This window comes from Thalassophryne amazonica, chromosome 6 (genome assembly GCF_902500255.1).
Source record: "Thalassophryne amazonica chromosome 6, fThaAma1.1, whole genome shotgun sequence".
Classification (NCBI taxonomy): domain Eukaryota; kingdom Metazoa; phylum Chordata; class Actinopteri; order Batrachoidiformes; family Batrachoididae; genus Thalassophryne; species Thalassophryne amazonica.
In genome coordinates, this window is record NC_047108.1 from 103,867,033 (window position 1) to 103,884,214 (window position 17,182).

Here is a 17,182-nt window from a genome sequence, read left to right on the forward strand (position 1 = left end):
AGTATCAGGTGTGCTCAGCTCAGCTGTGGCAAATTGGGAAATGTAAAAAAAATGCCCAGTTTTAACTAGTATGACCCCTTTATAAAATCATGTACTTTGCTTACCAGTCAGATGCTTTCGTTCATAATATACAGTGTCTCTGATAGGAGTCATTAATTCCCATGGCTTTTCTGCTGGTTGATGTCACACTTAAAATCCAACATGAAGCAACTCATCATGTTACATATACTTCTATCTTGCATACAGATTTAGAAAAACTTTCTGCTTTTTTGAAGTAAACTTTAAAATGAATGCCTTCTCTCATGGTTTTTAGCTTACTATCGACATATTTTCTTCCAACACAGTTATATGCGTGTGATCTGCAGTTTTGAATAGGAACATTCCCTAATTGAACCTGGACTATATCAGAATTCTGCTACTGTGCAAGACTCCTGGAAGTGTACAAAGCAGTAGTCCGGAAACAGAAGTATTAAATTGTCCAAACTTTTGATGCATTTCTCAAAAATTAAACCCTAACTCTAACCATGCACCATTTAAGACATAATAAATGAGATATCAGATTTAGAGCATTGTTATGAAACCAGTGCTGTGCCGGTGCAGTTCCAGAAATGGAGGTCAGATTTTGAGGCGTGCAAAAAAAAAAGTTTGTCATGGTTTGCAAAAACTGTGTGAAACGTATGCACCTGGATGTAGGATGAGATACTCTTTGCATATCTGTATCCACATGTGCAGTGCATGTACAGATGCTTGCATTTTTGTAGGCATATGTATTTGCATACGCCTATGCTGAAAGTTAGGTGCATATGTACTTGTGCTGCAGAGTTGTATTTGAATGCGTTCCAGTTCACATGACTTTTGAATTTACACCAATTTTATTTTGTGTGTTTGATTTATTTTAATCACGTGCTGATTGTCTTTTTTTTTCTTTGTTATTGCTTTAAGTCTTTGTTTTTGTTTTAATTGCTTTCCATCTAAAGGCCTTCTTTTTAAAATGCGTCATTCGCATTGCATCGTTTGTAAAGCGTCGTTTTATTTTAAGCTCGTTGAGTTGTATTCAGCTCTGATTTCCCCTCAGCAGAGGCGCTGGACTTTTTGACAGACGTTTCGGAAGAGCAGCTTAAACCCGCCCACACCCAGGAGAGGGCGTGGCTAAAGCAAAGCAAGGAATTTCCTGGTGAGCATCGACAACAAGGTAAAGTGTGATGAAACGTTTTGAGTTCAACCTAGAACGGTTTTAAGGGACCTCAGGTGCCACTTTTAACTTGCTGTGTGAACACGCTACATTATAATTCATGGTAAATTTCAGACGAGGCGCTGACGGCGAGGCTTTGTTTTTCTGAAACGCCGAAGCTTTCCGGCAATTTGAATCTTCCAAAGCTTCATTATTCGATGACTCATTTACTGACATCGAGCTGACAAAGTCATGCTGTTGCCGTATAACAGACATTTTTTACAGATAGATGCATAAATATTTAGATGCATTCAGCTGTAAATTGAGTGTATTTTGTGTTCCAAATATGTCAACAAGGAAGGAAGTACAACACTTTTAATGGTTCATTTTAAAAATGGACCATTAAAAAAGTGCTGAAGTCTGTGCATGAAGCATGAAACAGACAGCAGATGGTGGTTTGCTTCCTCAGTGAAGATCTGCCAGGGTTTTGCTGTTCAGTTCCTGCTTATCTCATCAGACAGAAAAGTGCTATAGAAAAAGTTTAATTTTAATGTGAGCAAATCTTACGGTCCTAAACTAACTGATTCCATCTGCTCAAAGTGATGTTAGTCGATGAAATCTTCTGGTAGAGTGGGTGTTGGAGGTGGCAGATTGATCCTAATATCGATAATATCGATACCAACGCTGGTATTGATATTGAACGATTCTCTTGTAAAAGGATCGATACTCAAGTTTTTTTTCTCTCCCGCACGCACTGACTGCTGCGCACGCAAATTCATCAAAGTATACTCTCTGTCTGTAAGAGCAGCGCTGTGTCACACAACATGGAGCAGCGCACCCTTGTATTGTGGTTTGTCAGCCCTCTACCTCAGGAGATTTTGTTTTAAGTTGTGTTGAGTGATATTTTTTTAAACAAAAATGTTGATTGTGATAATAAAGTATTTTGTTGTCATGTACAACGTTTGACAAACTTCTATCTTAGGTCTTTTGGATCCTTTGGATCTATGAAGCTTAAATTTGAAAAAGTATCGGTATCGATATTGGTAATACTGGGCCTGTATTTACTTGGGATCGGATCAGTACCAAAATTCCCGGTATCGCCCACCTGTAGTGGGTGTTTGCAAAGAAAACCTGCACCCTCGTGGCCCTTTCTGGAATCAGTTTGGGACCTCTGCCCTAAAGGCTTACTGCAGTTCATCCTGCTGCTTTTGTCATCAGTCATGTAATCCAGATCTAGACAGGGCATTTGGAGAGCATATACCTATGCCAATGCCATTATAATCTCCACCAACTGAGAGAAAAGGGTGGTCATAATTCTGTTTTTTTAGCAGAACATCTGTAGATATGCGTATATAGTAACATCACTAGCTGAGTTAGTGAAAACCTTGAGAAACAAACAAAGCCAACTTTAATTGACTAATTTGGGCAATTCCACAGTAATGGAATTACAATGACAGCAGAAACCTGCATACATTTTAGCTGCCACTTAAAAATTTGCTGTGATTGTAATTCCGTTACCTTAGAAATTACCTGTTCCTCTTTTCTGACCTGTCCAGTATTTTAGAGATGTCCACAGATAGGGGTGATCATATAATTTCTTCATTCAAACACTTGATAAATACTTGGAAACTAGGTTGACTGGCAGCAATAAATGCTCACGTTATAATCCATGAACAAACATTTAATTTCCTTCTCCATACTAGGGAGGAGGTGGCCTGGAGTTTTGACAGGCGGGTTTGTGACCAGAAGATCCTTAGTTCAGCTGCTCGACAGGACAGGAAAATCACTAAGGTGTCCTGAACAAGGTCCTGAAACACACACACACACACACATATATCCATACTCCCCAGATTGCTGTTTGTGGGTCTTTCTACCTTCAGTTTTGTTTTCAGTGATGTAATTTTTGTCATTTTGCCTCAACATCATACTGGAGCTGAATTGAAACAATGAAGATGTTCCTATTCTGTTATCTTTAATTCAAGGGGTTTCACATATCTCATTGACCATTTTGGATTACAGTCATTTGCATACACAGTCCCTCCATTTTCACAGCCCATAAGTAATTGGACAAACTAAATATAAGGATTGTTGTTTTTACAAAGCATCACTTTTACAGACAGTTGTCTTTTGTTAATTTGGGAGATGGATACATCAACATTTCCAAGCAACTGAATATGTCTTAGACCATTTACAGTGGATAAAATAAGTATCAAACACACCACCATTTTTCTCAGTAAATACAGTTCTAAAGGTGCTATTTTGGCATGAAATTTTCATTAGATGTCAGTAACAACCCAAGTAATCCACACATGCAAAGAAACCAGAACAAATAAGTACAGAAATTAAGTTAGATGTAATAAAATGGAATGACACAGGGGAAAAGCATTGAACATGCATACTGAAATTTATTTAATACTTCATCCAAAAGACTTTGTTGGTAATGACAGCTTCAAGACTCCTGTATGGAGAAACTAGTCACATGCATTGCTCATGTGTGATTTTGGCCCATTCTTCCACACAAACAGTCTTCAAATCTTGATGATTCTGTGGACCTCTTGTATGAACTCTAATCTTTAGCTCTTGCCGTAGATTTTCTATTGGATTCAAGTCAGGTGATTGGCTGGGCCATTCTCGCAGCTTTATTTTCATTCTCTGAAACCAGTTAAAGGTTTCCTTGGCTTTGTATTTGGGATCATTGTCTTGCTGAAATGTCCACCCTTGTTTCGTCTTCATCATTGTGGCAGTTTGCAGAAGATTTTTATCAAGAATGTCTCAGTACATTTTTCTATTCATTCTTTGGTGTGGGGCTGAAAAACAGCCCCACACCATGATGTTCCCATCTCCAAACTTGACTGTTGGTATGGTGTTTTGGGGGTGATTTGCAGTGCCGTTTGACCTCCAAACATGTTGTGTATTATGGCATCCAAAGAGTTCAGGTTTGGTCTCATGCGACCAGACTCTATTCTCCCAGTATTTCACAGACTTATGTAGCAAACTTTAAATGAACTTCAACATGCTTTTTCTTCAGTAACAGAGTCTTGCGTGGTGAGCATGCATACAGGCCATGGCGGATGAGTGCATTACTTATTGTTTTCTTTGAAACAATTGTGCCTGCTAATTCCAGGTCTTTTTGAAGCTCTCCAAGTGGTCTTTGCCTCTTGGACAACTTTTCTGATAACACTTTTCACTCCTCTGTCAGAAATCTTGTGAGGATGGGCTGGTCATGGCTGGTTTATGGTGAAATTATGTTCTTTCCACTTATGGATTATGGGCCCAACAGTGCTCAGTGGAACATTGAGAAGTTTTGAAATCCTTCTGTAACCAATACCATCAGAATGTTTTGCAACAATAAGGTTGCAAAGATCTTGAGAGAGCTCTTTGCTTTTGCCCATCATGAGATGTTTCTTGTGTGACATCACGGTAAAGAGAAAGCTTTTTATAGGTCATCAGTTGGGACTGAATCAGTTGATTTTAATTTGCACTGGAAAGGGGCAGGATTGCTTTCAAAGGACTAATAGATTTCAGCTGTTATCTTGGCTTTCCATGTCTTTTTGCACCTTCCTTTCTTTGGTTAAATATATTTTCCATGTGTCATTTCACATTGTTACACATAACGTATTTTATGGAGATCTATGGTTTGATTTCTTTGTATGTATGGATTACGTGGGTTGTACTTATTACAGACATCTGGTGAAATGGTGATGTGTTCAATATGTATTTTACCTGCTGTAAATGTATGGTAAATCTGTCTGGAGAAGGCAGTACTGAAAAACTGTGTGGCCGTGCAACGTGGAGACTAGTGAGGGAAGCCACCAAGACAGCCAGACATCTCTGAAGGAGTTAATGACTTCTGTGCCTCTGATTGGAGAAACTGCATAGTCACAGTGTAACCTTTGTCAGTTGCACCACCAGTTATACAGCATATTGGTGGAGTGGAGCAGAGAAGGATTTTCTGAAAATGAAGATGCAAAATTTCAGCTGCAGTTTGAGAGAAGTCACATGAGAGACTGCAGCCTAGTGCCTCTGTTTTCTTTTTCTTTTTTTTCAATATTTTAGTATTTTCATAATTTAAACAACAGAAGCAAGCAAGGCTCAGATGCATAAATTACCAGGTTTTTACAAAATAAAACAGTGCAAAAGAGCAGCAGAAAAACATCACTAGTGCAGGACGAACAGTCAATCCAATTTTACACCCTCAAAATGAGTTAGGAATGGACCCCTGTTCCTGGAAAACATGTCCGTTGACCAGTTTTCCATTTGTATTATGGACATCATTCAGTGAGCCATAACTGAAATGGAGGAGGAGTAGGGGACTTCCATTCCTTCAATATCAGTCTTTTGGCAACAATCAGTCTAAGTTCCAGTGGTTCCTGCATAATAGCAGGTAGAGGTCTCAGAGTCTGTATGTAGCCAAAGATGACCAGTCCAGGTTCAGGTTGATGTGCATGAAGGAAAATAGTTCTGGTCTGACATGTTTATACAACCCCTGGCAAAAATTATGGAATCACCGGCCTCGGAGGATGTTCATTCAGTTGTTTAATTTTGCAGAAAAAAAGCAGATCACAGACATGACACAAAACTAAAGTCATTTCAAATGGCAACTTTCTGGCTTTAAGAAACACTATAAGAAATCTGGAACAAAAATTGTGGCAGTCAGTAACGGGTACTTTTTTAGACCAAGCAGAGGGAAAAAAATATGGACTCACTCAATTCTGAGGAAAAAATTATGGAATCACCCTGTAAATTTTCATCCCCAAAGCTAACACCTGCATCAGATCAGATCTGCTCGTTAGTCTGCATCTAAAAAGGAGTGATCACACCTTGGAGAGCTGTTGCACCAAGTGGACTGACATGAATCATGGCTCCAACACGAGAGATGTCAATTGAAACAAAGGAGAGGATTATCAAACTCTTAAAAGAGGGTAAATCATCACGCAATGTTGCAAAAGATGTTGGTTGTTCACAGTCAGCTGTGTCTAAACTCTGGACCAAATACAAACAACATGGGAAGGTTGTTAAAGGCAAACATACTGGTAGACCAAGGAAGACATCAAAGCGTCAAGACAGAAAACTTAAAGCAATATGTCTCAAAAATCGAAAATGCACAACAAAACAAATGAGGAACGAATGGGAGGAAACTGGAGTCAACGTCTGTGACCGAACTGTAAAGCCGCGTTCACACCGGGCGCGATCAGACGCTACAAATTCGCGTGGGTCGCCAGGCGACGGACTCGCCTCCTTCGCCCGGTGTGTCGCTCTGCTTGGGTGGACTTTCGCTGCGAAAATTCGCCTCGGTGCGTCATCAAATAGGAGGAGCTTCCATTCCACTCGCCGGCTCCGGTTGTCAGTCAAGCTAATATGACGGACCTTGATCACACGGAGCGAGTTGCTGTGGAAAGCTCCCAATACAGAGAGTATCATTATTTGCTGCAGGAGCTGTGTCTGGGTGACGGTCCTTCCACCTCTGCGGGACCCAGTTTGAGGATCAACTGTCCCATTCGCGCGCACATGTAAATAATAATAATAATAAAAAAAAAGAAACTCCGCTGCTTGCTGCAGCTCGCTCTTCCCCCAAAAACTCTGTCATAATTGTGTTTAGAAACCAGTCACCATTTGTTTTATTATACATCTGTGTAGTTAATTAATAAAATATTCTCTACAGACATTCGCTCGCGCGCGCACGTAAATAAAAAAGAAAAGGAAAAAGCTCCACTCTCGCTGCTGCAAGTAGGGCTGCTGCCCGCTCCAAAAACTTTGTCATAATTGTGTTTAGAAACCAGTCACCATTTGCTTTATTATACAGCTGTGTAGTTAATAAGTAAAATAATCTCCAGGACGATTCACGCGTGCGCACGTAAAATAAAAATAAAAAGAAACTCCACTCCCCGCTGCTGTGGTGCTGCTGCTCGCTCCAAAAACTGTCATAATTGTGTTTAGAAACCAGTCACCATTTGCTTTATTATACAGCTGTGTAGTTAACAAGTAAAATAATCTCCAGGACGATTCGCGCGCGCACGCATGTAAAATAAAAATAAAAATAAACTCCACTCCCCGCTGCTGTGGTGCTGCTGCTCGCTCCAAAAACTCTGTCATGATTGTGAAATAAAGGACAAAAGAGACATAAGTCCTGCTCACAGGCTGCTACCAGATGCAGGACATGTTCACATCTTCAGTCAAACTCCAGACATCTCCACGTCACTACATATTCAGTCCCTGATTGGTCATCGCGGAGCGACGAGACGAAAAAGTTCAGATTTTTGAACTTGGGGAGGAGGGCGACGTGACGTGACGCAATATCGCGCCACAAACGTGCAAAACGCTCAAAATCGCTTCACTCGCATCGCTTCACTCGCGTCCATCGCATCGCGCTGCGTGGTTTGGCGCCAAAACACGTCCTTACATAGGGATTACATGGCAACCTGTGGCTGCAGTCGCTCGCGTCGCGCCCGGTGTGAACGCGGCATAAGAAACTGCCTAAAGGAAATGGGATTTACATACAGAAAAGCTAAACGAAAGCCATCATTAACACCTAAACAGAAAAAAACAAGGTTACAATGGGCTAAGGAAAAGCAATCTTGGACTGTGGATGACTGGATGAAAGTCATATTCAGTGATGAATCTCGAATCTGCATTGGGCAAGGTGATGATGCTGGAACTTTTGTTTGGTGCCATTCCAATGAGATTGATAAAGATGACTGCCTGAAGAGAACATGTAAATTTCCACAGTCATTGATGATATGGGGCTGCATGTCAGGTAAAGGCGCTGGGGAGATGGCTGTCATTACATCATCAATAAATGCACAAGTTTACGTTGATATTTTGGACACTTTTCTTATCCCATCAATTGAAAGGATGTTTGGGGATGATGAAATCATTTTTCAAGATCATAATGCATCTTGCCATACAGCAAAAACTGTGAAAACATTCCTTGCAAAAAGACACATAGGGTCAATGTCATGGCCTGCAAATAGTCCGGCTCTTAATCCAATTGAAAATCTTTGGTGGAAGTTGAAGAAAATGGTCCATGACAAGGCTACAACCTGCAAAGCTGATCTGGCAACAGCAATCAGAGAAAGTTGGAGCCAGATTGATGAAGAGTACTGTTTGTCACTCATTAAGTCCATGCCTCAGAGACTGCAAGCTGTTATAAAAGCCAGAGGTGGTGCAACAAAATACTAGTGATGTGTTGGAGCGTTCTTTTGTTTTTCATGATTCCATAATTTTTTCCTCAGAATTGAGTGATTCCATATTTTTTTCCCTCTGCTTGGTCTAAAAAAGTAACCGTTACTGACTGCCACAATTTTTTTTTCCTGATTTCTTATAGTGTTTCTTTAAAGCCAGAAAGTTGCCATTTGAAATGACTTTAGTTTTGTGTCATGTCTGTGAGCTGCTTTTTTCTACAAAATTAAACAACTGAATGAACATCCTCCGAGGCCGGTGATTCCATAATTTTTGCCAGGGGTTGTATAATTGGATCTCTGTGCTCAGTTAATGGTCATGATGATGTGATAATTGATCAAATGACACTGATATTTTCAGTACATTCCTCCTAAACTGGTTTGTGGATTTCAGTGAAGAAGAGCTAATTGGACCTTTTGTGCTCATTTAATGATAATGATGTGATAGTTGGTGATCAAATGACTGATTGCATAAGTGCAGTTCCTTTTAAATCAGTTGGTGGATTTCAATGAACCGTCACACAGTGGTAGCACACCGTGTGAAGATGCGCATGAAAGAAAATAATTATGGTATGGTGTCCTCAAGAAAGGTAATTTTTTTTTTTTGTCCTTAAGTGGTGATGATGAAATATTTAATGATCACATGATAATTGACTTTGTAAGCCCAACCCCTCCTAAAGAAGTGTCCTTCCTGATTTGTTAAAGTTTCTTTCTTTCTTCAAGATGAATGTGGGCGTGGCTCACAGTGAGGTGAACCCCAACACGCGGGTGATGAACAGCAGAGGAATATGGCTAACCTACTTGCTCCTGACCATCGTGCTGCACGTTGTCCTGCTCAGCATCCCATTCTTCACTGTACCAATTGTATGGACCCTAACCAACGTCATCCACAACCTGGTCAGTTAAAATGTTGCACAAACAGCAGCCACAGCAATGAATTGAAAAAAAAAAAACTCTGAATACTACTTGTCAAACTACCTGTCAGCTTTTAGTGGTGTTTTCAGGTTGGTAAATCAGTGGTGAAAGTTTTCCAAAAATTCCAGAAATTCAGATTTTTTGGGGAAAATCAATCAATCAATTCAATCAATTTTTTTATATAGCGCCAAATCACAACAAACAGTTGCCCCAAGGCGCTTTATATTGTAAGGCAAGGCCATACGATAATTATGTAAAACCCCAACGGTCAAAACGACCCCCTGTGAGCAAGCACTTGGCTACAGTGGGAAGGAAAAACTCCCTTTTAACAGGAAGAAACCTCCAGCAGAACCAGGCTCAGGGAGGGGCAGTCTTCTGCTGGACTGGTTGGGGCTGAGGGAGAGAACCAGGAAAAAGACATGCTGTGGAGGGGAGCAGAGATCGATCACTAATGATTAAATGCAGAGTGGTGCATACAGAGCAAAAAGAGAAAGAAACAGTGCATCATGAGAACCCCCCAGCAGTCTACGTCTATAGCAGCATAACTAAGTGATGGTTCAGGGTCACCTGATCCAGCCCTAACTATAAGCTTTAGCAAAAAGGAAAGTTTTAAGCCTAATCTTAAAAGTAGAGAGGGTGTCTGTCTCCCTGATCTGAATTGGGAGCTGGTTCCACAGGAGAGGAGCCTGAAAGCTGAAGGCTCTGCCTCCCATTCTACTCTTACAAACCCTAGGAACTACAAGTAAGCCTGCAGTCTGAGAGCGAAGCGCTCTATTGGGGTGATATGGTACTACGAGGTCCCTAAGATAAAATGGGACCTGATTATTCAAAACCTTATAAGTAAGAAGAAGAATTTTAAATTCTATTCTAGAATTAACAGGAAGCCAATGAAGAGAGGCCAATATGGGTGAGATATGCTCTCTCCTTCTAGTCCCCGTCAGTACTCTAGCTGCAGCATTTTGAATTAACTGAAGGCTTTTTAGGGAACTTTTAGGACAACCTGATAATAATGAATTACAATAGTCCAGCCTAGAGGAAATAAATGCATGAATTAGTTTTTCAGCATCACTCTGAGACAAGACCTTTCTGATTTTAGACATATTGCGTAAATGCAAAAAAGCAGTCCTACATATTTGTTTAATATGCGCTTTGAATGACATATGCTGATAAAAAATGACTCCAAGATTTCTCACAGTATTACTACAGGTCAGGGTAATGCCATCCAGAGTAAGGATCTGGTTAGACACCATGTTTCTAAGATTTGTGGGGCCAAGTACAATAACTTCAGTTTTATCTGAGTTTAAAAGCAGGAAATTAGAGGTCATCCATGTCTTTATGTCTGTAAGACAATCCTGCAGTTTAGCTAATTGGTGTGTGTCCTCTGGCTTCATGGATAGATAAAGCTGGGTATCATCTGCATAACAATGAAAATTTAAGCAATACCGTCTAATAATACTGCCTAAGGGAAGCATGTATAAAGTGAATAAAATTGGTCCTAGCACAGAACCTTGTGGAACTCCATAATTAACTTTAGTCTGTGAAGAAGATTTCCCATTTACATGAACAAATTGTAATCTATTAGACAAATATGATTCAAACCACCGCAGCGCAGTGCCTTTAATACCTATGGCATGCTCTAATCTCTGTAATAAAATTTTATGGTCAACAGTATCAAAAGCAGCACTGAGGTCTAACAGAACAAGCACAGAGATGAGTCCACTGTCTGAGGCCATAAGAAGATCATTTGTAACCTTCACTAATGCTGTTTCTGTACTATGATGAATTCTAAAACCTGACTGAAACTCTTCAAATAGACCATTCCTCTGCAGATGATCAGTTAGCTGTTTTACAACTACCCTTTCAAGAATTTTTGAGAGAAAAGGAAGGTTGGAGATTGGCCTATAATTAGCTAAGATAGCTGGGTCAAGTGATGGCTTTATAAGTAATGGTTTAATTACTGCCACCTTAAAAGCCTGTGGTACATAGCCAACTAACAAAGATAGATTGATCATATTTAAGATCGAAGCATTAAATAATGGTAGGGCTTCCTTGAGCAGCCTGGTAGGAATGGGGTCTAATAAACATGTTGATGGTTTGGATGAAGTAACTAATGAAAATAACTCAGACAGAACAATCGGAGAGAAAGAGTCTAACCAAATACCGGCATCACTGAAAGCAGCCAAAGATAACGATACGTCTTTGGGATGGTTATGAGTAATTTTTTCTCTAATAGTTAAAATTTTGTTAGCAAAGAAAGTCATGAAGTCATTACTAGTTAAAGTTAATAGAATACTCAGCTCAATAGAGCTCTGACTCTTTGTCAGCCTGGCTACAGTGCTGAAAAGAAACCTGGGGTTGTTCTTATTTTCTTCAATTAGTGGTGAGTAGAAAGATGTCCTAGCTTTACGGAGGGCTTTTTTATAGAGCAACAGACTCTTTTTCCAGGCTAAGTGAAGATCTTCTAAATTAGTGAGACGCCATTTCCTCTCCAACTTACGGGTTATCTGCTTTAAGCTACGAGTTTGTGAGTTATACCACGGAGTCAGGCACTTCTGATTTAAAGCTCTCTTTTTTTAGAGGAGCTACAGCATCCAAAGTTGTCTTCAATGAGGATGTAAAACTATTGACGAGATACTCTATCTCACTTACAGAGTTTAGGTAGCTACTCTGCACTGTGTTGGTATATGGCATTAGAGAACATAAAGAAGGAATCATATCCTTAAACCTAGTTACAGTGCTTTCTGAAAGACTTCTAGTGTAATGAAACTTATTCCCCACTGCTGGGTAGTCCATCAGAGTAAATGTAAATGTTATTAAGAAATGATCAGACAGAAGGGAGTTTTCAGGGAATACTGTTAAGTCTTCTATTTCCATACCATAAGTCAGAACAAGATCTAAGATATGATTAAAGTGGTGGGTGGACTCATTTACCTTTTGAGCAAAGCCAATAGAGTCTAATAATAGATTAAATGCAGTGTTGAGGCTGTCATTCTCAGCATCTGTGTGGATGTTAAAATCGCCCACTATAATTATCTTATCTGAGCTAAGCACTAAGTCAGACAAAAGGTCTGAAAATTCACAGAGAAACTCACAGTAACGACCAGGTGGACGATAGATAATAACAAATAAAACTGGTTTTTGGGACTTCCAATTTGAATGGACAAGACTAAGAGTCAAGCTTTCAAATGAATTAAAGCTCTGTCTGGGTTTTTGATTAATTAATAAGCTGGAATGGAAGATTGCTGCTAATCCTCCGCCCCGGCCCGTGCTACGAGCATTCTGACAGTTAGTGTGACTCGGGGGTGTTGACTCATTTAAACTAACATATTCATCCTGCTGTAACCAGGTTTCTGTAAGGCAGAATAAATCAATATGTTGATCAATTATTATATCATTTACCAACAGGGACTTAGAAGAGAGAGACCTAATGTTTAATAGACCACATTTAACTGTTTTAGTCTGTGGTGCAGTTGAAGGTGCTATATTATTTTTTCTTTTTGAATTTTTATGCTTAAATAGATTTTTGCTGGTTATTGGTAGTCTGGGAGCAGGCACCGTCTCTACGGGGATGGGGTAATGAGGGGATGGCAGGGGGAGAGAAGCTGCAGAGAGGTGTGTAAGACTACAACTCTGCTTCCTGGTCCCAACCCTGGATAGTCACGGTTTGGAGGATTTAAGAAAATTGGCCAGATTTCTAGAAATGAGAGCTGCTCCATCCAAAGTGGGATGGATGCCGTCTCTCCTAACAAGACCAGGTTTTCCCCAGAAGCTTTGCCAATTATCTATGAAGCCCACCTCATTTTTTGGACACCACTCAGACAGCCAGCAATTCAAGGAGAACATGCGGCTAAACATGTCACTCCCGGTCCGATTGGGGAGGGGCCCAGAGAAAACTACTAAAAAAATGTGGACATTTCCGGCAAAGTCAAGCATCGATTGAAGAAAAATGTTGTCAAAGTTGTTCCTGTCGGCCACTTTGATGTTTACTGGACTTGGCAGCCAATCCCAAGGCTTGGGACAAAGCAGTGCATTCTGCTGGCCTCCCATTGGTTGGTTGTGTCATGTGACTAGTGGCGAATGTTTCCGGGTTATTTTGTTTTGCTGGCTCATGTCGGATTTAGTCTGTGGTCTGATTTCATGATGTTTGTATTTCTAAAATAATTTGGAAACGTCTCTAAAATGTCACAGTGGATATTAAGTCTCATGTTTTAACGTCTGGATCTGAGACTGAAGGATAAATGTTACGTGCCACCGCTTGTCCATACAGCAGCAGATGAGAGGTGCTGTTACAGATTTTACCGTGAATTCCTTGCCGTGCTGAAAACTGTAAGCAAAAAGGACCAAAACAACTTTTTGTTAGTCATCATTTATTAGGATTGAGTATCGAGAACCGGTTCTTTTCGGGTATCGTTAAGAAATGATTCGATCCACCGATATCACTAGTCTTTTTGCTTAACGATTCCCTTATTGGTCCTTCAGAGCGGCCGTTGTTTTTGAGGGCGTTTGTCAAGAAAATGATCATTTCTCTACGTTGATTACAGACCCTGCAGCGGGTCTGTAATCAACCACTTCTGCAACACAACTCCACTTTGAAGTGTGAACCAATGAAGCATTGCTTCGATCCACTGCTTTGTTGGTTCTTTGATTCGCTGCTCTTCAGAAGTGGCAAGTCCTCTTCTTAACCCCTCTCAAAGCCATTAAAATATGTCAGTTGTGAGTCACTTTGTGTGGATTAAAGTCACTAACTGGGACTCTTGCCTTGTTGCAGTCAAGAAACGAGAATCGTCCTCCATTCCATTAACACAGCTCCAACCACTGCGCGGCTCTCTGCTGAGACAGAGTCCGGTCGGAATTAATAACTTCAAAATGAATTGCAGCTTTAAATAAAATGACACCTCTTTCCAAATGCAGTAATACAGACAATAAACTACAGTCGACTAAAACGTTTTTTTCCTCCCAAAATGAGACGTGCTGCATTCTTTATGAATTACATCCTGACGTGCAGCCAGCTGCAAGAGCTCAGCTCAGATGTATGGAAAGACATTTGTGCCAGTAATGTCTGAAAGCAAATGCTTTTGACAAGAACTACAGGTTTTGTTTATTTCTGGTTAAGGCCAGAGATCAAGGATCCACCATGTAGACTTTAAGGATCCAGTGACCAATTTCATATTTATTTACGAGGTCTGTCCAAAAAGTATCGTACCTTTTTATTTTTTTCAAAAACTATATGGATTTGAATCACATGTGATTACATCAGCCAAGCTTGAACCTTTGTGCGCATGCATGAGTTTTTCCACGCCTGTTGGTTGCGTCATTCACCTGTGGGCAGGCTTTGAGTGAGCACTGGTCCACCCCTCCCGTCGGATTTCTTTTGTCTGAGAACTTGCTGAGTGACTGCCGTTTTGCTCCATGAAATTTTTTTCAGAAACTGTTAGAGACAGGCAGTTGGAAACCATTCGATAGATTCAGTTGGATATCGGTGAAGATTCTGTCGGCGTCACGCGGATTATGGACTGTTAAAACCTTTTAAAGACGGCCCACAGCGGCGGAGGGCGCGCGGCGCACTGAGCGACCATTCGACAGGCTGGATCGACCAGATCATTTCTAAACAACGCTGTGTTGATCCGGGACATCATGTGTAGGGATGGGTATTTCTACACACACAGTAGCTGGTATTTTGGCCTATTCCTCCATGCAGATCTCCTCTAGAGCAGTGATGTTTTGGGGCTGTCGCTGGACTACACAGACTTTCAACTCCTTCAACAAATTTTCTATTGGGTTGAAGTCTGGAGATTGGCTAGGCCACTCCAGGACCTTGAAATGCTTTTTACGGAGCCGCTCCTTCGTTGCCTGAGCGATGAGTTTGGGATCATTGTCATGCTGGAAGACCCAGCCATGTTGCATCTTCAATGCTCTCATTGATCGAAGGATGTTTTGGCTTAAAATCTCATGATACATGGCCCTGTTCATTCTTCTCTTAACACGGATCAGTCGTCCTGTCCCCTTCGCAGAAAAATAGCCCCAAAGCATGATGTTTCCACCCCCATGCTTCACAGTAGATATGGTTTTCTTGGAATGCAACTCAGCATTCTTCTTCCTCCAAACACGACGAGTTGAGTTTTTACCAAAAAGTTCTATTTTGGTTTCATCAGACCACATGATATTTTCACAATCCTCTTCTGGATCATCCATATGCTTTCTGGCAAACTTCAGATGGGCCTGGACACGTACTGGCTTAAGCAGGGGGACATGCCTGGCACTGCAGGATTTGAGTCCCTCTCTGCATAGTGTTTAGCCTTTGTTACTTTGGTCCCAGCTCTCTGCAGGTCATTCATCAGGTCCCTCCGTGTAGTTCTGGGATTTTTGTTCACCATTCTCATGATCATTTTGACACCACAGGATGACATCTTGCATGGAGCCCCAGATCGAGGGAGATTATCAATGGTCTTGTATGGCTTCCATTTTCTTACAATTGCTCCCACAGTTGATTTATTCACACCAACTTGCTTGACTATTGTAGATTCACTCTTCCCAGCCTGGTGCAGGTCTACAGTTTTCTTCCTTTTTGTCCTTAGACAGCTCTTTGGTCTTGGCCATGGTTGAGTTTGGAGTCTGACTGTTTGAGGCTGTGGATAGGTGTTTTTTTTATACAGATAACGAGTTCCAACAGATGCCCTTAATACGGGTAACAGGTGGAGGACATAAGAGCTTCTTAAAGAAGAAGTTACAGGTCTGTGAGAGCCAGAAATCTTGCTTGTTTGTAGGTGACCAATTACTTATTTTCCACCATAATTTACAAATAAATTCTTTAAAAATCCTACAATGTGATTTTCTGGATTTTTTTTTTAATAATTTTGTCTGTCATAATTGAAGTGTACCTATGTTGAAAATTACAGACCTCGCTCATCTTTCTAAGTAGGAGAACTTGCACAATCAGGGACTGACTAAATACTTTTTTGCCCCACTTTTTATAGAGAGAACAGTAACTGTCCAATGTGAATGTGTGATTTTTATGGAATTGTATTAGCACCATATTCTAATCCATGTGACAGACTGTGTATTATAGTTCTGTTATCTTGCCAATATGGGAAAATATGGTTTTTATGACTAAAATGATCAAGAAAAAAATAGCTCTCATTTAGCTTATTAATTGCACCAAATTGCACCAAAATGCATGTGGTATTTCCCCCATAAACACACTGTGCTTTATGTGATTTTTACTAAAATAATTGTCAACGTTTCGATTGGTTCATAAAATGATCTGGGTAAAACAGAAACATAACACGGAAATTATATGTGTAGAGTGTTGACTACTTATGAAAGTGCATTGCATTCACTAGATTAAAAAAAAGACTAGACACCTATGAGAAGAGATCACAGAGGGAAGCGAAAGAGAGGGTGATAGGTGAATTTCATTGTTACACATAACTCACGTTGTGTGTCCTTCTGGTAACAATAATGGTATTTTACTGTTATACTGGAACAAAATATGGCTCAAGTCTTGATTTCATTACAATTTATTTACCATCTTCTATGTATTGTCTGTAATGTTTCCACAAATGGACTGACTGTCTGCATTAACTGACTTTAATTCTGCTTTTATTCTTGTTGTTGTTCATTTGGCCGCTCCTGTTTTTTGTTCGGGGTCGCCACAGTGGATACAGCCAGATCCGCATTGGTAATTGGTAAAGTTTTATGCCGGATGCCCTTCCTGATGCAACTCCAGTTTCACCTGGAGAAACACACACAGCCGCTGTTGTTCCAAAGAGGTCTCCCATCCAAGTACTAACCAGATCCTGCTCTGCTTAGCTTCTGAGATCTGATGGGATCAGGCTGACACAGAGCAGACCGGCTGCTCTGCTTTTATTCTACATCTGTCAAATTCTAAGTGTGTCTTATAAAACAAATCAATAATTGC

The 17,182-nt window shown here is 40.5% G+C and overlaps 1 protein-coding gene across 5 annotated transcripts in view; it reads left to right on the forward strand.

Moving 5' to 3' along the window:
• The first annotated feature begins 1,068 nt into the window (after nucleotides 1–1,068).
• Nucleotides 1,069–17,182, forward strand: part of ormdl2 (ORMDL sphingolipid biosynthesis regulator 2) — a 29,343-nt gene continuing 13,229 nt past the window's right edge. Inside the window, exons 1-3 of one of the 5 annotated variants that reach the window (XM_034173061.1) lie at nucleotides 1,069–1,197; nucleotides 2,875–2,962; nucleotides 9,073–9,246. In XM_034173061.1, coding sequence (XP_034028952.1) covers nucleotides 9,073–9,246 — 174 coding nt within the window. In that variant the 5' untranslated portion in view covers nucleotides 1,069–1,197; nucleotides 2,875–2,962. Of the gene's footprint in view, nucleotides 1,249–2,874; nucleotides 2,977–9,072; nucleotides 9,247–17,182 lie in introns of all 5 variants that reach the window. The other 4 variants (XM_034173058.1, XM_034173062.1, XM_034173060.1 and 1 more) reach the window with 4 other exon arrangements.